An 18,110-nucleotide genomic window follows, 5' to 3' on the forward strand; every position below is an offset into this window, starting at 1 on the left:
ATAACAATGGCTTGTCTTTCTGCACATGTGAAGGATAGTGAGCCAGAGTAGAGCTGTCAGTTGTCATTACCTCTGTCTTTGTTAACCATTCTGGTGGTAACTCCAGCTGACCACCCTGTAAACTCATTATCTCACCTCAAAAACTCTATTCTGAATGTTTGTTTAGTAGAGTATGACCCACACATAGCAGGCTGAGAGTGTTTTTGATAGAGCTTATCAAAACTAAGCAAGCTTTTTTGTGTGTGTCAGCGAAAATTATCGTTTATTCTTTCAAATTCATTCAAAAAATTATCTAAGTCAATGTGGCTTTCAATGGCATCAATGTTTTTCTTGTCTGGTAGTGTATGATAACACATCTGAATAATCTTAAAAGAAATGTGCCTCTTCAGCAGGGTGTGCGATGCAGGAATGCCTTGTTTTCCCACTATCACAGACAATATATTAACACAGTGCAGCTTATCTTCCCCCGTCGCACCCGGCACCATCACCTAGTCCTGATTTAGTAGCACTGCATTTCTCTCACTCTCTTATTCTCTCTCTCTCACTCCCTCTCTCTCTTTCACACATACACCTCAGGTCCTATGGGCGTTCCAGTCTAGGAGTGCCACTTATGCGCTGCATCTTTTTAAATGACACGCTCCCTGGGGTCTTATTACCACTGTTCTCCTCTCCCTGGCACTGACAGCCTTTTCAGTCACTCCCAACTGGCTGCTTTTTAGCATCCTTTAATTGTCTCTCTGCATCCACACTGTGTCCGTCTGTGTCTTTCCATCTGTCCCTCTCCGTCTTTGCTTTACTGCCTGCTGCGTATCTCCTGGGGAAGTGTTTTTGTTTTTTGTTATGCAATGAGACTGATCATTTTCTCCCAGTCGTTTCTTATTTGCTCATTTAGAACACAACCACCACAACACTTTCTTCAGGATTTATGCATTTCTAATCAATGGCGAGTGTACAAATTTAGATATTTGGGTTGACTTGCAAAACCAGCTGTCGTGTTACTTTGACGACTGCGCATGGCCGCTCTCACTCTCTGTCTGTGTTTCTTTCTCTCACTCTCTCCTCTCTCAGGGCAACAGGATGGATGAGCAGAGATGCACCTTTCCTCCCCCACTCAAAGTACGACTCTCCATGTAGACGCAGGAGACATTATTCACACGCTGCGCTCATTGTCTCACGACTGCTCCCTCATATCTCGCTCTGTCAGACTGGCTGATTACTCCGGCACACAGAGGCAGAATATTTTCCATCCATAATGCAGCGGAGTCTTGTTCTGCTCTCAAATCTAGCCGCCATCGCTATACCAACAGAGTTAATTACGCTTCAAATTCATATATGCTCTGTTGATATTGTTAAAACGTTGCCACCCGCTGTGCAGAGTATAGGCTGAAGTCTTAGAGACAAAGAATTTGGCAGAATATGATAGCAATAATAAATCAGCAAGGGTTCATATGAGTTCATATTAGTGAAGAGGTTTTCAGAATCAGTAGTTAGGCAAATCTTCTGTACGCTCTCACAGAGTCAGAGATGCCTTTTAGTGCCATGGTAGGGCTATTTGAAAACGCCAATGGCAATACTGTGATAAGGAAATGCATTGTTAATTGAATCATGTGTATCTTATTTTCGCTGCATAATAGTTATGTAATTATTCTAAAAAAAAAAGTCTCCTTTGAGATTATAGAGTTGGGCTGTGTGGGTATTTTAACTCTTTGATCAAGAAACAAAGCTGTTTTTCTCTATTCCTCAGACAGAGGAGGACTACATTCCATACCCAAGTGTCCATGAGGTAGGCTGATGACTTTGCACTGTTTGCATCGCAGTGGCTCTTTCCACAAATAGTGTGTGTGTCTCTCAGCATCTCTATTTCAATCTGTTGAGGAAATATGAGGTTTCAATGTCATTTTCATTTGTAACCTATCCTCCGCTTACCTTCTGAATTTACTTTATCGATTTCACTAAGAGTTTGTCATTTTGGAACAGGTGCTGGGCAGAAGAAGCCCCTTTCCTCTCATCCTCCTGCCCCAGTTTGGGGGCTACTGGATCGAGGGGACCAACCATGAGCTGAGCGACACCACGGACACAGAGCAGCTCCAGCCACTGTCCCCGAACACCCGCACCAAGCTGGAGTGCAACACCACAGCCAAACTCTACCGCAAGCACTTCCTGGGCAAGGTCAGCCAGCCAGTGCACCATACACAAAGCTTACTATTGCCATTACTTGCAATTTGTACAGTTGCAATAGTACAATTAAATATATTAATATGGTCATAAAGTGATGAAGTTTAGTTCTGCAATGTTTTAAAAGGTTGGAAGTGGTATTTGTGAAGATATATTCATGAATGCCCTCACATACTCTAAGAGCTTCCTCCTCAAATGAGCCTCATTACTCTCATAGAATATTTTACAATCAATTTCACTTCTTGCTCATTATAGCAACAAAATGAATAAGCGATAAGTAAATCCCGGCAGAGTAACCCAATAACAGGGACCAGCCTCACTGCTTGGCACTTCATACACTGTTGCTAATGAAGATGCATTAGGCTTTGCCACCTGTTTTTACACCCGCATAATATGAACAAATTTGATCTGCCTGTAGTAGCAGAGTAGCAGGAAAAGAAGAGGCACAAAGATTAGAAAAATATGGCAAAAGATAGGAGCAGTTGGAGCACCAGTGTGTGGGCATGCATGCGTGAGGGTGTATGCGCGTGCGTGTGTGTTTGTTTATGCCAGATACTAATGGCTGTGTCCTTGCACTGTGCCATCAGGAACACTTTAATTACTATTCAGTGGACAGTGCTCTGGGACATCTGGTGTTCTCCCTCAAGTATGATGTGATTGGTGACCAGGAACATCTCCGTCTCATGCTCAGGTAACACTCATACATGGCACAATTCATCATACAACCTCCTCTTATATAGGAAAATATGTGATCTTTAATTCTGTATTGTGCATCTCCGCATCTCAAGTTACGGATGTGTATGCAAAAACTAAATGACAGCTCTTTCATGATCAATGGGAAATAGATGTAAAAAAAAAAAAAAAACCCTCTCTATTGACCGGATAATCACATCCTGCCGGCAATAGTCTTATCGTAAGAGTCATAAAGCTAGCGAGAGTGTCAACAGCACTGTCATTTCCTCAGCAGGGTAACAGATGGACTATTTAGGCCAGCATGTGGGTGGGGATGGAGGGAGGGAGGGAGGGAGGGAGAAGAGAGGAGAGGGTGGGGAAGTTTGACAATGATCCATACCGGATGATCTCTTTCCCATGTGATGGGTTCTAAGAAATGTTGCATCATATTATTTGGCCTTGAGACCAAACTGATTGTGTTGTTTTTGCACCAGGACCAAGCTGAAAACCTACCATGATGTGATCCCCATCTCCTGTCTGACAGAGTTCCCCAATGTGGTCCAAATGGCAAAGGTGAGACAAGTCAAAGGGTTTGTTTTTACTGCTGGCGCATAAGCGATCATGTAGAGCCGTGCAATATATGAGTATGTATCCATTTCACACAGAACACAACAGTGCTTTGTCGAATTGTGTGTTATTTTATATTGCATAATCATTTGTCTGTTTTGGCAATGTCTGTGCTTTCTTTTAGAAAACATACTAATATTTTCTTGTTCTTTTTGATTCCAAGCTTGTCTGTGAAGAGGTCAATGTGGATCGCTTTTTCCCTGTCCTCTATCCAAAAGTAAGACTCAACTTTGTTTGGTCTTAAAATGCTTTTCTTATATATAATCCTTGGTCCCATATATCTATTACAAATCGAATGATTTCATATTTCCTGTTATATCTGTAATTTCTTTACAGGCTTCAAGACTTATTGTCACCTTCGATGAGCATGTGATAAGCAACAATTTCAAGTATGGGGTCATCTATCAAAAATTTGGACAGGTGAGCTGTAGTGCCTGGATGTAGGTTAAAACAGAGGATGGGATTTTCAATCGTTTAGAGATGCATCTATAGAGGTAGAACCATTATCCTTCTTCTATTCATTATATGCAGTGCAAGACAAACAAATGAGCATATCCTATACACTGTCATTAGTTATTTCAGTCCAGTCCAATCCAGTCAGTTTGGCTCTCTTCAGTATTCCCTCTAATTTTCTATGACAATCACGACCCCGTTGTTTACTGTGTGGGAGCAGAAGAGCTGTTGAATGCTAAGTTGAGGGCCCTCGTACCTTTGTGAGTGGAGACCTCAGTGTGTGGAGTTCTGCATCCTTGATCTCTTAGAGCCGGAAGGAGTTGGATTACATTATGAATGAACCGAGGGCCACAACACGAGGGCATCGAGGGCCCTCTGCTCATCCCTCAGGAAGACATTTCTATCCAGGAGGAGCACTAAGTGGAGAAAGGCATGCTTGGCAAATAGGCATCCTGCATAAGGGAAACAAAACAGAATCACTCAATGGGCAGTGGGAGCTCCTTCTCAGGGTTTGTGTCTCTGTGCTCTGCATGTAGGCAGGCTTTTGTGTTCACAGCACCACTCCAATTGGTGACAATAGATGATCAACTGACAATCACAGCTGATCATCAACACTCACACACAAGCCTTTTTCTAAAGCCACCTCTGTCTTCTTATATGCAAATACAGCCATGGACAAGAGTGTCAAACACACACCTATTGTACAATTTATTTATTTTACTCTGAGCTGTTATTGACCCTACTGAACTGTTGCAGTAAAAAGACACATTATGACCATACAATACCATATGTTTCTATTCACCCAGTCGAGCTAGTAGTCAGTTATTGCTGTGGGTAATGTGCCCACTCTACGCAGTATGCAAATCTTGCCTCTTGCAATCTTGTTCACATTCCTTGTCAGAAGTTGTCCTCACTGCTTGTTTATTTGTAATCCAGAGATAGAGACATTATTATTTAACACTCTCACATATTGACTTCTTAGAACACAAACTACATACAGTACACAGTCGACCGTACAAACTAATCTCTTACCCAGCCTCAGTTTTTTTCAGTCGTACCTGCTGGAATCAATATTTTCTCCAAGCCTCGATGTTTATGAGTCCTTTTATTGTTGCAGACATCAGAGGAAGAGCTGTTTGGCAACAGCGAAGAGAGTCCTGCCTTTGTAGAATTCCTGGAGTTTCTCGGGGAGAAAATTGAGCTCCACGACTTTAAAGGGTAAGGACCTCATCATGGTCAGAATGTACTAAACATACTGTACCGCACACTGCACAGCAACACACCCACTATAATTCTCATTACACCCAGCTAGCTGCAGGAATAATGGTAATGCTGCTGCAGTGATGGTGGAGAATATCCTGTTGGACATGGTTGTCTGTGCTTGCAGTTTCCGTGGCGGGTTAGATGTGACTCATGGACAGACCGGCACTGAGTCTGTCTACAGCAACTACCGCAACAAAGAGGTCATGTTCCATGTGTCGACAAAGCTGCCTTACACAGAGGGGGACACCCAACAGGTACTGTAATACAATACCAGAATATCACACCTTCCATGGCATACAGTTAGCAGTCAGACAAGTTCCCCCTGGGTATTGTAGCACCAGATTCTGTATGTATCTCAATGATGATGCCATACGACAGTGATATAGTTGCAATCAACACCAGTAAACCATAAAGCGTATTCAACTTTGTATTCATAAGCAGCAGCCCTTCTTTACATACATTTAAAGCTGAGATAGAGTACCTTAGCCCACACATCACACATCTGGGTCCCCTTCCCACTCTCTCTCACACAGACACACAAACGCTGCTTTATCAGGACGAACACACAACACACCATTTCTTATCATGCTACGCACAAACACAGACAATGTATAATCAGAGTCCCCGGCAGCAGTGGGTGTAACGCATTGTCTCCTGCGAGCGTTTGGGCCAATCAGTGCTCGCTTAGGCTGTCATGAGGGGAAGCAGCACTCCCTGGTGGTGGTTCACATGGTTCAGCAACGAGACTCGGAGAGGGAAGAGAGGAGGGTGAGGAGAGGGAGGAAGAAAGCATGCACACAACTCAGAGAGTCACAGCGGCATTAGGGACACTCAGCAGCTGTATAAACCAATAAAGTCTGAAAAAGTCATAAAATGAATTTCAGGCCTTAAAACGTATTAAAATGTCCTAAATACAGTTATTAACCAGTTATTTATCCATGCAGTGGCAGGGTTCTTTGCACTACATGCACCACTCTTAGATTAATACAAATCAGGGTTAGTAGTACAATAATGTTTTTGTTGTTGTTGTTTTAATCATATTCATGGCCCATAACATTTAATTCCCTGGTGTACTTTTTCTTATACTGCCCATTAATAGTTTCCAAACTCTCATTAGCTCTGTTCAATCGGAAATATGATGGTTTTGCTAGCTTTGTTTCTTTATTTTGGGTTTTAAATTGGTCATAAAGGGGCATGAAGTAATCTTTGACTTCTATCGACCTCTATCAGCAACCAGTAGGAACTGCAACAACATCGACGTGTCTCTGGCACAGTCCTAAACCTCTCATGTCCCCTTGAATTACAGTCGCCAGTAATTGACATAAACAATAAAGTCTTATTTTCACAATAGAGACTGGTAAGCTACCTTATTAGAGCAGAGATCCAACAGAAAGGTCTAGTGAAGACGTAATAATCAGGATGCAAAATACTGTAATAATAATACTGCTTTGTCATTTTTGAGTATAAAACAGATATATTACGGTCATTTTGTGCTATGCATCAGTCAAAATAGAATTAAAAGGTCTTTTCATTCTGAAACCTGCAGATTCCCTGATAACATTCATACTAACAGCATATAATACTTGGTATTAGCATGTCTTAAAAATCTCCAATGTCTCCCCCTGAGAGAGGCAAAATTTATTCATTCATGCAAGTGTAAATGATGTTATTTATGATTCGTTGCTGTGTGACTCTTGTGTTGCAGTTGCAGAGAAAGCGGCACATAGGGAACGATATTGTGGCCATTGTGTTCCAAGAGGAAAATACTCCCTTCGTACCGGACATGATCGCCTCCAACTTCCTCCACGCCTATGTGGTCGTCCAGGTGGTCAACGCCTGTTCTGACAATGTTCTGTACAAGGTGAGCTACTGTCCTCACTATAGGCTAACTTTGCTTTCTGTAAATACATAACCACTGATTACACTTTATGTCAATTCTTAGGTGTCAGTGACGGCACGGGACGATGTACCTTTCTTTGGCCCGGCCCTCCCAAACCCCCCTATCTTTAGAAAAGTAAGTGGAAGAACTGTTAGACTTAAACTACTGCATACTTCAGCCAGTACTCTTTCCTCTTCTTAGTCATCTTTTTGTTTCACACGTGACTCAAGCTCCTTCTCTTTGCTACCTTCTCCCCAGGGTCCTGAATTCCATGAATTCCTCTTCACTAAGCTCATCAATGCTGAGTATGCCTGCTACAAGGCTGAGAAATTTGCCAAATTGGAGGTGAGTTATTGAAAATCAATTAAAACAATCTTTGATGTTTATGCATCTCTGGCTAGAATCATACAGAATACCCTTTGCTTTACTTTGTTTCAACTCACTCTTTGTGTGTGTGTGTGTGTGTGTGTGTGTGTGTGTGTAAGGAGCGGACGCGATCGGCCTTGCTGGAGACGCTGTATGAGGAGCTCCATGTGAACAGCCAGGCCATGATGGGTGTTGGAGGAGAGGATGACAAACTGGAGAACGGGAGTGGAGGAGGAGGGGGCTTCTTTGAGTCCTTCAAGGTAACTGGACAGGCAGGAGCAGAGGCCGGGGCTTCAGACTGAAGGCTTCACTAAACCTTCTGCATCACTAGGGAAAAAAACTGAAACTGAAAGATGAGGGCTTGGCAAGCTAGACACTGATCCATTGTATAGATTTAAATATTTAATTTTGCTTATGTTAGAATATTTTATGTTTGGTAATGCTTTATTTTCCGTGTCCGCAATATCCTAGGAAAGGAACTGTTAATTTCTTAGGAAGTTTCCTGGAAAGAACCATGAAATTATGTACTAATTATTGGGAAAAGTTCAGTACAGTACAGAGTTCAATGGTAGTTGGTAAGTACCTCCAATTTCTTCTGTTGTTTCTAAGACAGAACCATGATTATGTAATATTTATATAGAAAATTAGAAATCAACTAAAATTAATTAAGAATTCAACAAATAACTAAATAATTATATGAAAAATGATGTCTGATAATTGACCTCTGCCTATTATTTTTCCAGTAAATAGTTTATAGTTGCAGTTCTTTCCAGGAAATGTTTTTTTCTTTTATTGACTCTACCAGACTGCTTACATTTTCTATATAACCACTACATAATTTCATGGTTCTTAAAACTTCCTAAGAAATTAACAGTTTCTTTCTAGGAAATTATTAGGAAATTGTGGACAGGAAAATAAAGTGTTACCTTATGATTTTATTTTTTTTATGTTGGGAACAGAACACTATTATTTACATTATGGTGACTTATGGTGTCAGTGTTAATTGAAACTCGGTGTTATTTCAATAAACTGACATTGTAAGACTAAAACAATCAGTGTTACTACACAGGTGTAAAACCTGGGCAATGTGTTATTATATGATTGAAAGACGTATCTGTCATCTAGTTCCAGTTTCCAGCTTTCTACCAGCTGTCTGTTGTTTCCTCTCTGGGTGTGAAGGAGGGTGTCTTTTCTCTGGCAGTCGTTCAGGATTGCCCTTGTGTGTATGCAAGCTACCGGCTGTAACGGCTGTATCAATCTCTATCAAGCTGTATGAGGAGAGGCTCTGCTGCTCTGTCCTGTGGGCATAAACCGCTCCTGGCTTACCGGCTTCTCTTCCCCACGCTGCTGTGCTGTGTCGTGCTGTTGTAGTCTCTGCATGTCCCCCACTGTTGAGTTACTGCAGCCACGTTTATGTATCATTCTTTCATCTTCATATGTCAGTCTAGTCATATTAAAGGGAATGGATAAGATTTCTCTCACCATCAGATGTCTCTGCCTCTCTCCTCTATAATCCATATCTGCAAAGAGGTGCATTGGGCTTTCAACTTCTCCTTGCTGTGTTTAAAGTCGGTGTGGGCAGACATCTGTAAGCCACTTGGCCCTTCTACTCCCTTCTCTTCTTCTGCCACCTACTCAAACATATTGACTCATCTGAGTCTCCCTCTGGGCGCTAAAGCTTAGCAGTGCCTCTCTGCCTCTACCTTGTCTGTCAGGATTAGTGTTAGGCCCGTGTTCAGGACTAGCCCCACGGCCCCTCCCGGCCTGTGGCGCGGTACAGTGGCGGTGAGGGGTCACGCTGGTCAGCACCATCTCAATGTATCTCCTCCTCGTCTCTCTCTGTAGCGGGTGATCCGCAGCAGAAGCCAGTCTCTGGACGCCATGGGTCTCACTTTCAAGAAGCCACACACAGTCTCCACTAGTCTCAGCGGCAGCTTTAACCACAACCCCGCAGAGAGCCCCAAATTCCCAGGGATAGTAAGTACAGTGCCACTCCTCTGGTCTCGAGTGGGGCGGGTCTCGCTCCCTCTGCCTCCCTCATAACTCCCAGCCAATCTAGTACAGTACTCCCTCCCCACCCTCCTCACATGCCTGCTTACTGCACTAACTTCTCACAGAGCAGGACTGCACACTCGATCGAGCGGAGCATTTACGCCTTGGCCTTTAACTTAGGCTCTCACACCGTCTGCCACCACGAGATGGAGCGACTGGACACTCACAGCCCTTGCATTGACTTGAACATTTGTAGGAGTTGAGGAGAGTTTCTTACCTGGGTGTAAAGCTGCTTCTAATATTGACTCTTGTTCTACTACAGTTCTCATTATTTCAATCCCCATGCATCTGCATTGATCATAAATACGCACTTGAATACTAATGAATGTGGACTGGACTGACTGTGTGTGTGTGTATGTGTGCGCGCGTGCATGTTTGTGTGTATGTGTGTGCATGCCAGTTGAAACTTGTGCTTGACTGCAGTGTTTACACAATATTTTTTGCAGTGATTATGATCGTCAGGTGAAAACCTGGTATCTCCAAAATAGAAAAAATAAAAACAACCTTGTTTTTAGTTTGACCACCATGCGTTTTTGAGTTTATCTAATTCGTTCTGAAAAGGTTTCGTTTTTTGTGATCAAATTTTTATTTCATTTCTTTACTGGATGCAAAAGGTTCCATGAATCGAGGGGCTGTAGAATTTTCTCAGTCATAGAGGAGCATGTAATCCTTCAGTTGAAGTTAAAACATGAAAATCACCAAAATTGGAGTTACGAGGTTTTCACCCGACAGCGACAATATGCTTGCTTGTAATTAATAGTCTCTGATAACAAATGTTTATGCATGGTAAGTATTCTTCTGGGAGATGGTACGGCTTTGTCTGACATTTTGAATGAAATTCAGTATCTGTATGAATTTTGACCTTAATGAAATGATCTTGATTTTCTTTGTGTTAGGCAATTCACAGGATTTTTAGTCAGGTGTATATAGTCAACTGTCGCAGCTCAGGACGCTCATATTTATAAATCAAAAATAAATAGGATATTTTAAACTTCCCATTCAAAAATGACTAACCATAATTATTAACCAACCTGTATGTGGAAATAACTGAAGTTTGTTATTTTTGCCCATAACCCGGTCTTGCTGTGCGATCTAAACCTAATGTATGTCCTCCTCTGCTGTTTTTTTGCTCTTCTCCATCCTCTTTCTCACAGGCATATGGCTCTCTGAACAGTCTCATCATGTATCTCTCCCATTCAGCCGCCTGCGTTGCACCCATGGTGCCAAAGTGTCCCTCTTTCTTTAACATGCATTGTATCCCCCAGCTAACACGTGCCTTGTATTTTGTTTTTAACAACATAACTTGCTGCATGGAATCTCATGGTGTCCTATATTTTCTCTTCCCCCCTTATCCTCCTCTCTTCCTCTTGTCCTCTCTCATCGTCACCATCTCTCTCTCTCTCCCTCCCTCTCTCTCTCCCTCCCTCTCTCTCTCCTCCCTGTGTGACTCAGTCATTGCTTGTCCCAGGCAAAAGTCCCAGTAAATATGGACGACGAGGCAGTGCCATAGGGATAGGAACAGTAGAAGAGGTTCATGTCTAATTCAAACTACTCTCTAACTACTTGCTCTTCCTCTTTGTCCCTTTTTCTCTGCATGGCTCCACTGCATCATGACCAAACACTTTTCTCTATACATTTCAGCACCTCAATATGTTATCAAATTGTGAGCTAGAGACGGCATGTGTAAAGAATATTACCTCCATTCATGAGAAATAGCAGATATTCTCCTTTATTTTTTCACATCAATCAATTGTTTTTGACAGTGCCAAACCTTGGGATTGTACATAGAGACTGCAATCTAGGAAGCATTCTTAGTAATTACTCCATAGACCACTCTGTGTTGTGTGTAAAGGCACATACAGACAGTTAAAGTCGTGTTTGAAGGTGCCACCACTTAGCTCCCACCCCACTAATAGTCTTTGCCTCCTTTGTATTCGCGCTGTCCAATCTGCTTTGCTGCAGTACGTGTTCGCCTCCTTCACTGTCTTCTAATTTAAACCATTCCGTATCTTAATTCCTGTATGCCTAATTCTCTATTTGTTTAAAAATGATGAATATTAATGATTTAATGTCCCCCCTTGCAGAAAAATAAAAAATAAAAATTCTCCTCCTGCTCTTTGAAGCCACATTACATAAAAGCCTTTTTCAAGTCCTTATTTTGAGAGCTTAAAAAGGGAGATTGAATGAACAAAGCACTCGCTGAGAAAGCACATTTTAGTGGTAAGCCCCGCAGCCCTAGAATCCATCTTTCATCTCCCTTCCTACTCTGCTCTGCTCTGACTGAAAGACTGGCACTAGGGCTTGACATTAAGCCGCTAAGTGCATATTTTAACATTTTCTTATCAGAGCGACAACACCAAGGCAGCACTGTTACTCTTCAGCTTGATAATTTAACTTGACATAAGATCGAATGTATCTTTTGCCGTGAAGATGGTTGAAACCATCGCTGAGTTTTTAAAAGGCATAAAAATGATAAATAAATTCTTAAATTAAATCTTAAGTCAAATTAAGCATGAACTCCCCTCAACAACAAATAAATAGTCTGATAAGCACCAGGAAAAATAAATCAGTATCACTCAAAGATATTTTAGAGGTATTAGAAGTATCTTGACTCTGACTGTCTGTCGTCTGTCCCTGGCAGTCTTTGATCATCCCGGGGAAAAGCCCGACCAGAAAGAAGTCTGGTCCCTTCAGCTCCAGGCGAAGCAGCGCCATCGGCATTGAAAACATTCAGGAAGTCCAGGAGAAGAGGTGAGATGCAGCAGAGTATTGCTGTATTTTTATTTGATTTATTTAACCTTTATTTAAGAAAGTCCACTTGAGATTCAGAATCTCTTTTGTGAGGGAGACCTGACCAAGACAGCAGCAAATGAGAAATAGTAACAGAGCAAGTAAACTTTATAAAAGACAGTTGACCTGGATACCATATCTCTCACAAAAGCCTTAAACTCTTCCATTGAGATGAGAGTCTTACTTTTTTGATTATTTTGCAGCCTGTTCCAAGTAATAGGGGCTGACACCATAAAGGATTTCTTGCCCATCTCAGTGTGGGCCTTGGGGATTGATACTCATTTTGGTGTACATGTACAATATTCATATTTTCTATCTCTAATATCCTATCATTGTGTGTGTAGCTAGAGCCTTATAATTGATTACGTGTCTAAGGGTCAGAGTTTACTGCTTTTCACTTGTTGGAGATACCTGTACTGCATTTAAGCTCCCAAAATAAAGACTTAACAATATGAATGTTGCATTTGCTGTTACTGATATGCTACATGTCCTGTCTCATATAGCAGTAGAGAGTGTTCTCCAAATACCCAGAAAACCCCTGACAGTGGCCACGCCTCTCAGGACCCCAAATCTGACAACTCATCCAATCAGAGCTCTCCTGAGGTGCTCACCACCACCAAGAACAGGTGTGTATGATAGACTGGATCACAGAATCCTCACCTCATATTTATGTTTGTATAACCGCTGGGCTACGCACAGCCACTGCAGCATGTTGAGTGAGCGTGTCCTGTACATGAGAGTGACTGTGCTGGAGCGTGGTTAACCCAGGGTGTAGTTCTTATCTCGGTGGCAGGGCCCCGTCCATCCCAGAGGGTCATGACCTCTCCCGCTCCTCCTCCAACGCTAGCAGCTTCGCCAGTGTGGTGGAGGAGAACGAGACAGAGGCCACAGAGGACTATGACACCGGCATGGTAAGCGCTGTATGTGTGTGTGTGTGTGTGTGTGTGCGTGTGTGTCTGCTAGGCCTGTGTCGATGTAAACATTTCCTAGTATGATTATTTTGGCTCAATATTATCTCAATTATCTCAATACACAATATTGTCTCAATAATTATCCAAAAGATGAAAACTTTAAAAACAGTACCGTAATATGCTTCAGTTACTTCAAAACTAATTTATCAATCACAAGACAGCTGACTTTTTTCTTAAATAACAAAATTATAAAATACTGGTTTGTCTTATAGAAACTGTGAGGATAGTTTTAAACAACGCAAATAAAAATAAAAATAACAGTATCTAAAATGAAGTCAAATGAGTCTGAAATAAAGTGCTACTGTAGTCTGTATCCACTTTAACTCAGTAGGCAAAAATGAATATAACAGTTTATTAGAGGGCTTCTCCTTTTGGGGAAAATTAAACATCAATGGTGACAGACGAGAGCTGCGGTTATCGCGGTGGTCACGATAATAAATATTAGTGGTGGTGTCATAACTGTCTTTTTCCTCGATATATAGTAATACCGGTTATTGTCCCATGCCTAGTGCGTACGTGTGTGAGAGAGCAAAAGAAAGAGATTGTGTGTATCTAAGTATCATGTATGTCTATTTGTCTTTCAGCCTGCAGTAAGTATATGTATGTATATTTAACTATCTGTCATGACCTCTCCCTGCGTTCTCCCCAGGAGAGCCTGTCATCTGCCGGGACGCCACACAAGCGAGACTCATTCACCTACAGCACCTGGCTGGAGGACAGCATGAGCAGCACCAGTAACACCAGTCGAGGCAGCTCCCCAGGTAATAAACTGGCAGGGATTTGAAAGGAGGCAGTAGAATTTAGGATGGCAAAACAGAGGAAAGTAGTGCAGAGATGGACATTATAGGGCTCAGTAGAAAAACATAACCATAGAGTTAAATGGAAATGTAAACTTTAGTGTCATTCGTACCGTCCTACCACACAGCCTTCGTTTACAAGATCCTCTTGGCAGTCAAGTTTCAATATTCTGGGTAATTCTACATTTGTAAGTCTAGTGCATAGATGACTGACTGAACACAGTGTGGGCTCATCCTGCAGGGCCTGGTAAACCTGAAGGAGGGAAAGGGACAGATATCCGTATCAAACTGGAGCGGCCACACGATCATCAGTCCTCATCGGTGAGTCAAGCCCATCCTGACCTATACTGAAATCTGATCTCTCTTAATGATCAGCTACCTCTTAATCACCTTTAAAACACTGGCTGTTCTGCATGAGTTCTCCTCTAAAAGCACAGTGAACGCTGGTGTGATGCTGTTTATGTTGCATTTAAAAGTGCAGATTGTTAACAAACTGGTACTGAACTGTAGTTGTGCTACTGTAAGATCACTGCTGTACTGTGCTGTAGTGCTGCGTTGCTTCTGTTGTGCTGTTGTTGATGTCTGGTTCTGTTCTGTCTCGTTCTTTCTCGCTCTCTGTGCATCTCTATGTGCAGAACTGTTAGCCCCACCCACCTGGTTGTATCCTGGATCTCCATCTTCAGGTTAGACCTTTCTCTGTACCCTAATTAAAGTCCTCATGGGCTTGAATTATGGAGAGATAGACTAAATAACTACTGACTCATAACCATGTACATGGATACCAAACACATGCTGATTGTAAGAATGTATATTCAGCTACTCTCTGTGATATGAAGCACAGCTGCATCAAGATGATTTTCAATATTACTGAGGAATAAACAAAACCAAAAAAAAGACCAGTATATTATAGTATCATGTGATAATGTTGGCTGTAGTTAGCTTTGGCATTGTATTGCATTAGAAAGTATGATTTTCAGTCATCAATATTTAATGACAATATTGTATTCTGCCACCGACCTTGTGTTGAGAGTTTTAACTGCATGTCTCTGGTTCCCAAAGCATCCCCATAAGTCACAATCCTTCCGGGAGATGAGACGAGTGCAGGCGTTCGCCGTGACCAGTGACGATGAGGAGGAGGAAGAGGAGGAGGAGAAGGAGGTGGAGCCTAGCCAGTCTGCTGGTCAGTGAGGCCGGAGCGCCCCGAACCCAGAAACCTGGAGGAACCTGGAGAGGATGACACACAAAGAGGGGCCAGCTTTTGCACAGTGTTGTTTCCTTCCACTCGTTTTCTTTGCCTGTTCACACATCTATTGCCTGGTTATATTGTTTTTTTTTTGGGCCTGACCTTTATTTCAAGAGCACACATTTTATCTACCAAGTAAATAGTTTTATTTGTTAAAAGATACTTACTTTGGTTTGTTTTGTCTGGTTGAGGCCTAGGTGTGCTGGTTATACAGGGTAAAGACAGTGCCATTGAGCTCTTATTAGAGATCGTGAAAAGGACTTTTGCTGCAACTTTGTTAGTGGGTATAATTGCCTGGACAGTCTTTTTACCAAATCAACAAAGATTTTGGCTTGATAAAAATCTCTAATGTATAAATAATACCAAATATTCAACATCAAAGATATGTGTTTTATAACAAAAACATCCATTGTGATTTATAGTTGTTATGTTGAATGCTGTTAAATGTGATTATTTTCTGGGTAAAGTGATTGTAATTTGTCTATTAACGATAGCTTCATCAAATTCCTCTATAGAACTACTGTATAGCTGCAGCAAAACAATTTGTCTGATAAGGACTGTACTGTTTCTCTTACAGCCAAGTCTCCACAATGTTAAACAGATATAGGACTTCATACCACAGGTCAAAGTGAAAATAGCAATGTATCGTGAATGAATTGACATGGCCTTAAAACTTAAACATGCAATTTATTCATCCCTCAGATTTATTTTACCTCACTCCTTTTGATTAACATGGCCTGCAGCCAGTAATAGGATGGCAGTATTAGATCAAATGCGAAACTAATATTTATACTCAACACCATTTTTAAGCACACTATTTTTAAAAAAAAGCAGCCAGAAATAGCTTTGCACATTCAAAGCATTTTAACATGGTGGTGTGACACAGTTATCGTTTGGCACTGTCTGTGTAGTCTGCCATGAAGAGTAATGTATGGATATATATTCATCAATGACTGATTTAATTGCTCTGTCCATCTAATCAGTTGGTGCGGTGACCAACCTCTGTTCTCAGTTGTCTTTTTCTTGCTAACGTATGTTTTTATTTATTGATTTGGTTTCTTTTGGAGTGGAGTTTACGGCGTACATCTGTTATACCTCTATGGTAGTACTAGGTGACAACAATCAGCACCTTGCCACGTGCTTATATGAGTCACTTTGGAGTAAAATATCATAATGTTGTCATCTGTAAAGCCCTGCCTATTTCAGGGGTTAGATCTCTTTCAGCGCAGTAAATTTGCAATGCCATTAAAACCCATCACTGGAAGTAACTGAATATTTATTTGCTCTAAATTTAAAAAAGAAAAATAACTCCAGCTGTAATTACAACTACTGTTTTTGTACATATATATTTAGTTGGAGTACATATATATGGAATTAGAATGGGACTGACCCCTACCTTGAAATTACATACTGCCAGGTTACCAATTTATTGTTGTTTTATTTCTTGTGCCCTTACCTTTAAATATTATTTTGAAATAAAATTATTTTAAAAAGTATTGAGACTGTTCAATAAAAGGGGAAACATCTTGTTGATCATTTGAGTTGCCTTATCACAAGCAGACAGTGTGTACAGATAGTTATGAGAATAGTTGATAAGCAACAAGATTTACAATGAAATGAATGTTTTTTTGTTTTGTTTTTTATCTTAAATAAATGCCCTGGGAATTTTACAGTCTATTGTACACATACTCTGTTGCCCTGGATCACATCACTCAAATGAAATTAATTTCTTAGCTTTTAACTTATTTTTGTCACTAATCTGCCGTTTGCACAAACAAATACAATATTCTGAATGCCATACTGTGAAAATCCATGCAGTAAAATGCCTATATACTGTAGATGTTCAATTTTCCACAGTCTGAATGAAAGCTATGAGAGAATGTCCCATGAATAAGTGATTTGATGTGGCTGCCCACAAGTGTCTAAAAGTAGAGCAATCTAAAAGTGGAGGCTTCCCTGCTTATATAACTGTGCCACATGGAAGAAAGAAATATATTCAATTTTAATGAGTCAAACAAAGGAAAATAAGACTGAATCACGACTGAAACGGACTTTCCAATTATATCTACACAGTAATGGGAAACACTTGGGGTGAGTGTAACATGAGTCAGTTGTTTGTAACGATTCACAAATAAGTTTGGAAAAATGCAATTGTAGCCCAGGAGAAGAACACAGCCGAACACAAACTAAATTTTGGGATCCTTATTCCTGAGTACTCCCATAAAATAGAAAAGCATTAATTCAAGTTTAAAGGTTCAACATGAAGGGAAACAGTCTCTTTGCTACTCTATCCTGGATACTCTGGTCTTTTCTCTTTGTGTGCCTGGATTCATGTACAAAAAGGCCTAAAGTAAAGCAAAGTACAGTAAAATGAAGGTAAGTGCATAAAGTAAAGGTCTGTCAAAGTGCATCAGTGCAACAGTAGCAGTCTGCCTCTCTGTGACAAGAAGACTGTGTGCCTAATGGTAGCTGGGCCAGTCTGGGTTTTTGTAAGAAGGCTAAACTATTACCAGCGGATGTTTGAAATATACTCAAACAATATATGACATCCATCCAAGCTATAAAACACCACAGATGAAAATCATCAATTAGCTACTTTTTAAATAGTATAAAATATGATTTATAATGATAATAAATAAATATAAATATTTTTTGTTGAAACTTTCAGATTTCATGAATGGGTAGTGCAATCAAGTTCAATCAATTATCAATTGCTACTTGAGTCTCTGAGTTACAGGTTAGAATTGATAATTAATAGTTGATATCTTACAGAGTTGAATAATAAAAGCTTTACAAAAAGGGTCACAGATGACCCTGTTTCA

General features: G+C 40.9%; 1 protein-coding gene across 1 annotated transcript in view; it reads left to right on the top strand.

The window, feature by feature from the left end:
- The window catches only part of LOC139660775 (rap1 GTPase-activating protein 1-like), a 42,437-nt gene extending 25,598 nt beyond the window's left edge, over positions 1-16,839 (top strand). Inside the window, exons 5-26 of the mRNA XM_071539005.1 lie at positions 1,069-1,116; positions 1,745-1,783; positions 1,978-2,169; positions 2,763-2,866; positions 3,342-3,420; positions 3,638-3,691; positions 3,811-3,894; positions 5,045-5,145; positions 5,315-5,444; positions 6,896-7,051; positions 7,133-7,204; positions 7,328-7,414; positions 7,555-7,695; positions 9,281-9,412; positions 10,940-11,017; positions 12,129-12,238; positions 12,787-12,903; positions 13,071-13,188; positions 13,898-14,009; positions 14,287-14,366; positions 14,681-14,728; positions 15,105-16,839. Coding sequence (XP_071395106.1) covers positions 1,069-1,116; positions 1,745-1,783; positions 1,978-2,169; positions 2,763-2,866; positions 3,342-3,420; positions 3,638-3,691; positions 3,811-3,894; positions 5,045-5,145; positions 5,315-5,444; positions 6,896-7,051; positions 7,133-7,204; positions 7,328-7,414; positions 7,555-7,695; positions 9,281-9,412; positions 10,940-11,017; positions 12,129-12,238; positions 12,787-12,903; positions 13,071-13,188; positions 13,898-14,009; positions 14,287-14,366; positions 14,681-14,689 — 2,043 coding nt within the window. The 3' untranslated portion in view covers positions 14,690-14,728; positions 15,105-16,839. The remainder of the gene's footprint in view (positions 1-1,068; positions 1,117-1,744; positions 1,784-1,977; positions 2,170-2,762; positions 2,867-3,341; positions 3,421-3,637; positions 3,692-3,810; positions 3,895-5,044; positions 5,146-5,314; positions 5,445-6,895; positions 7,052-7,132; positions 7,205-7,327; positions 7,415-7,554; positions 7,696-9,280; positions 9,413-10,939; positions 11,018-12,128; positions 12,239-12,786; positions 12,904-13,070; positions 13,189-13,897; positions 14,010-14,286; positions 14,367-14,680; positions 14,729-15,104) is intronic.
- The last annotated feature ends 1,271 nt before the right edge of the window (positions 16,840-18,110 follow it).

The sequence above is a fragment of the Centroberyx affinis genome, unplaced genomic scaffold, assembly GCF_046629955.1.
Source record: "Centroberyx affinis isolate AG114_WGS23_722 - 3 ecotype Tasmania unplaced genomic scaffold, CSIRO-AGI_Caff_v1 ptg003381l_1, whole genome shotgun sequence".
Lineage (NCBI taxonomy): Eukaryota > Metazoa > Chordata > Actinopteri > Beryciformes > Berycidae > Centroberyx > Centroberyx affinis.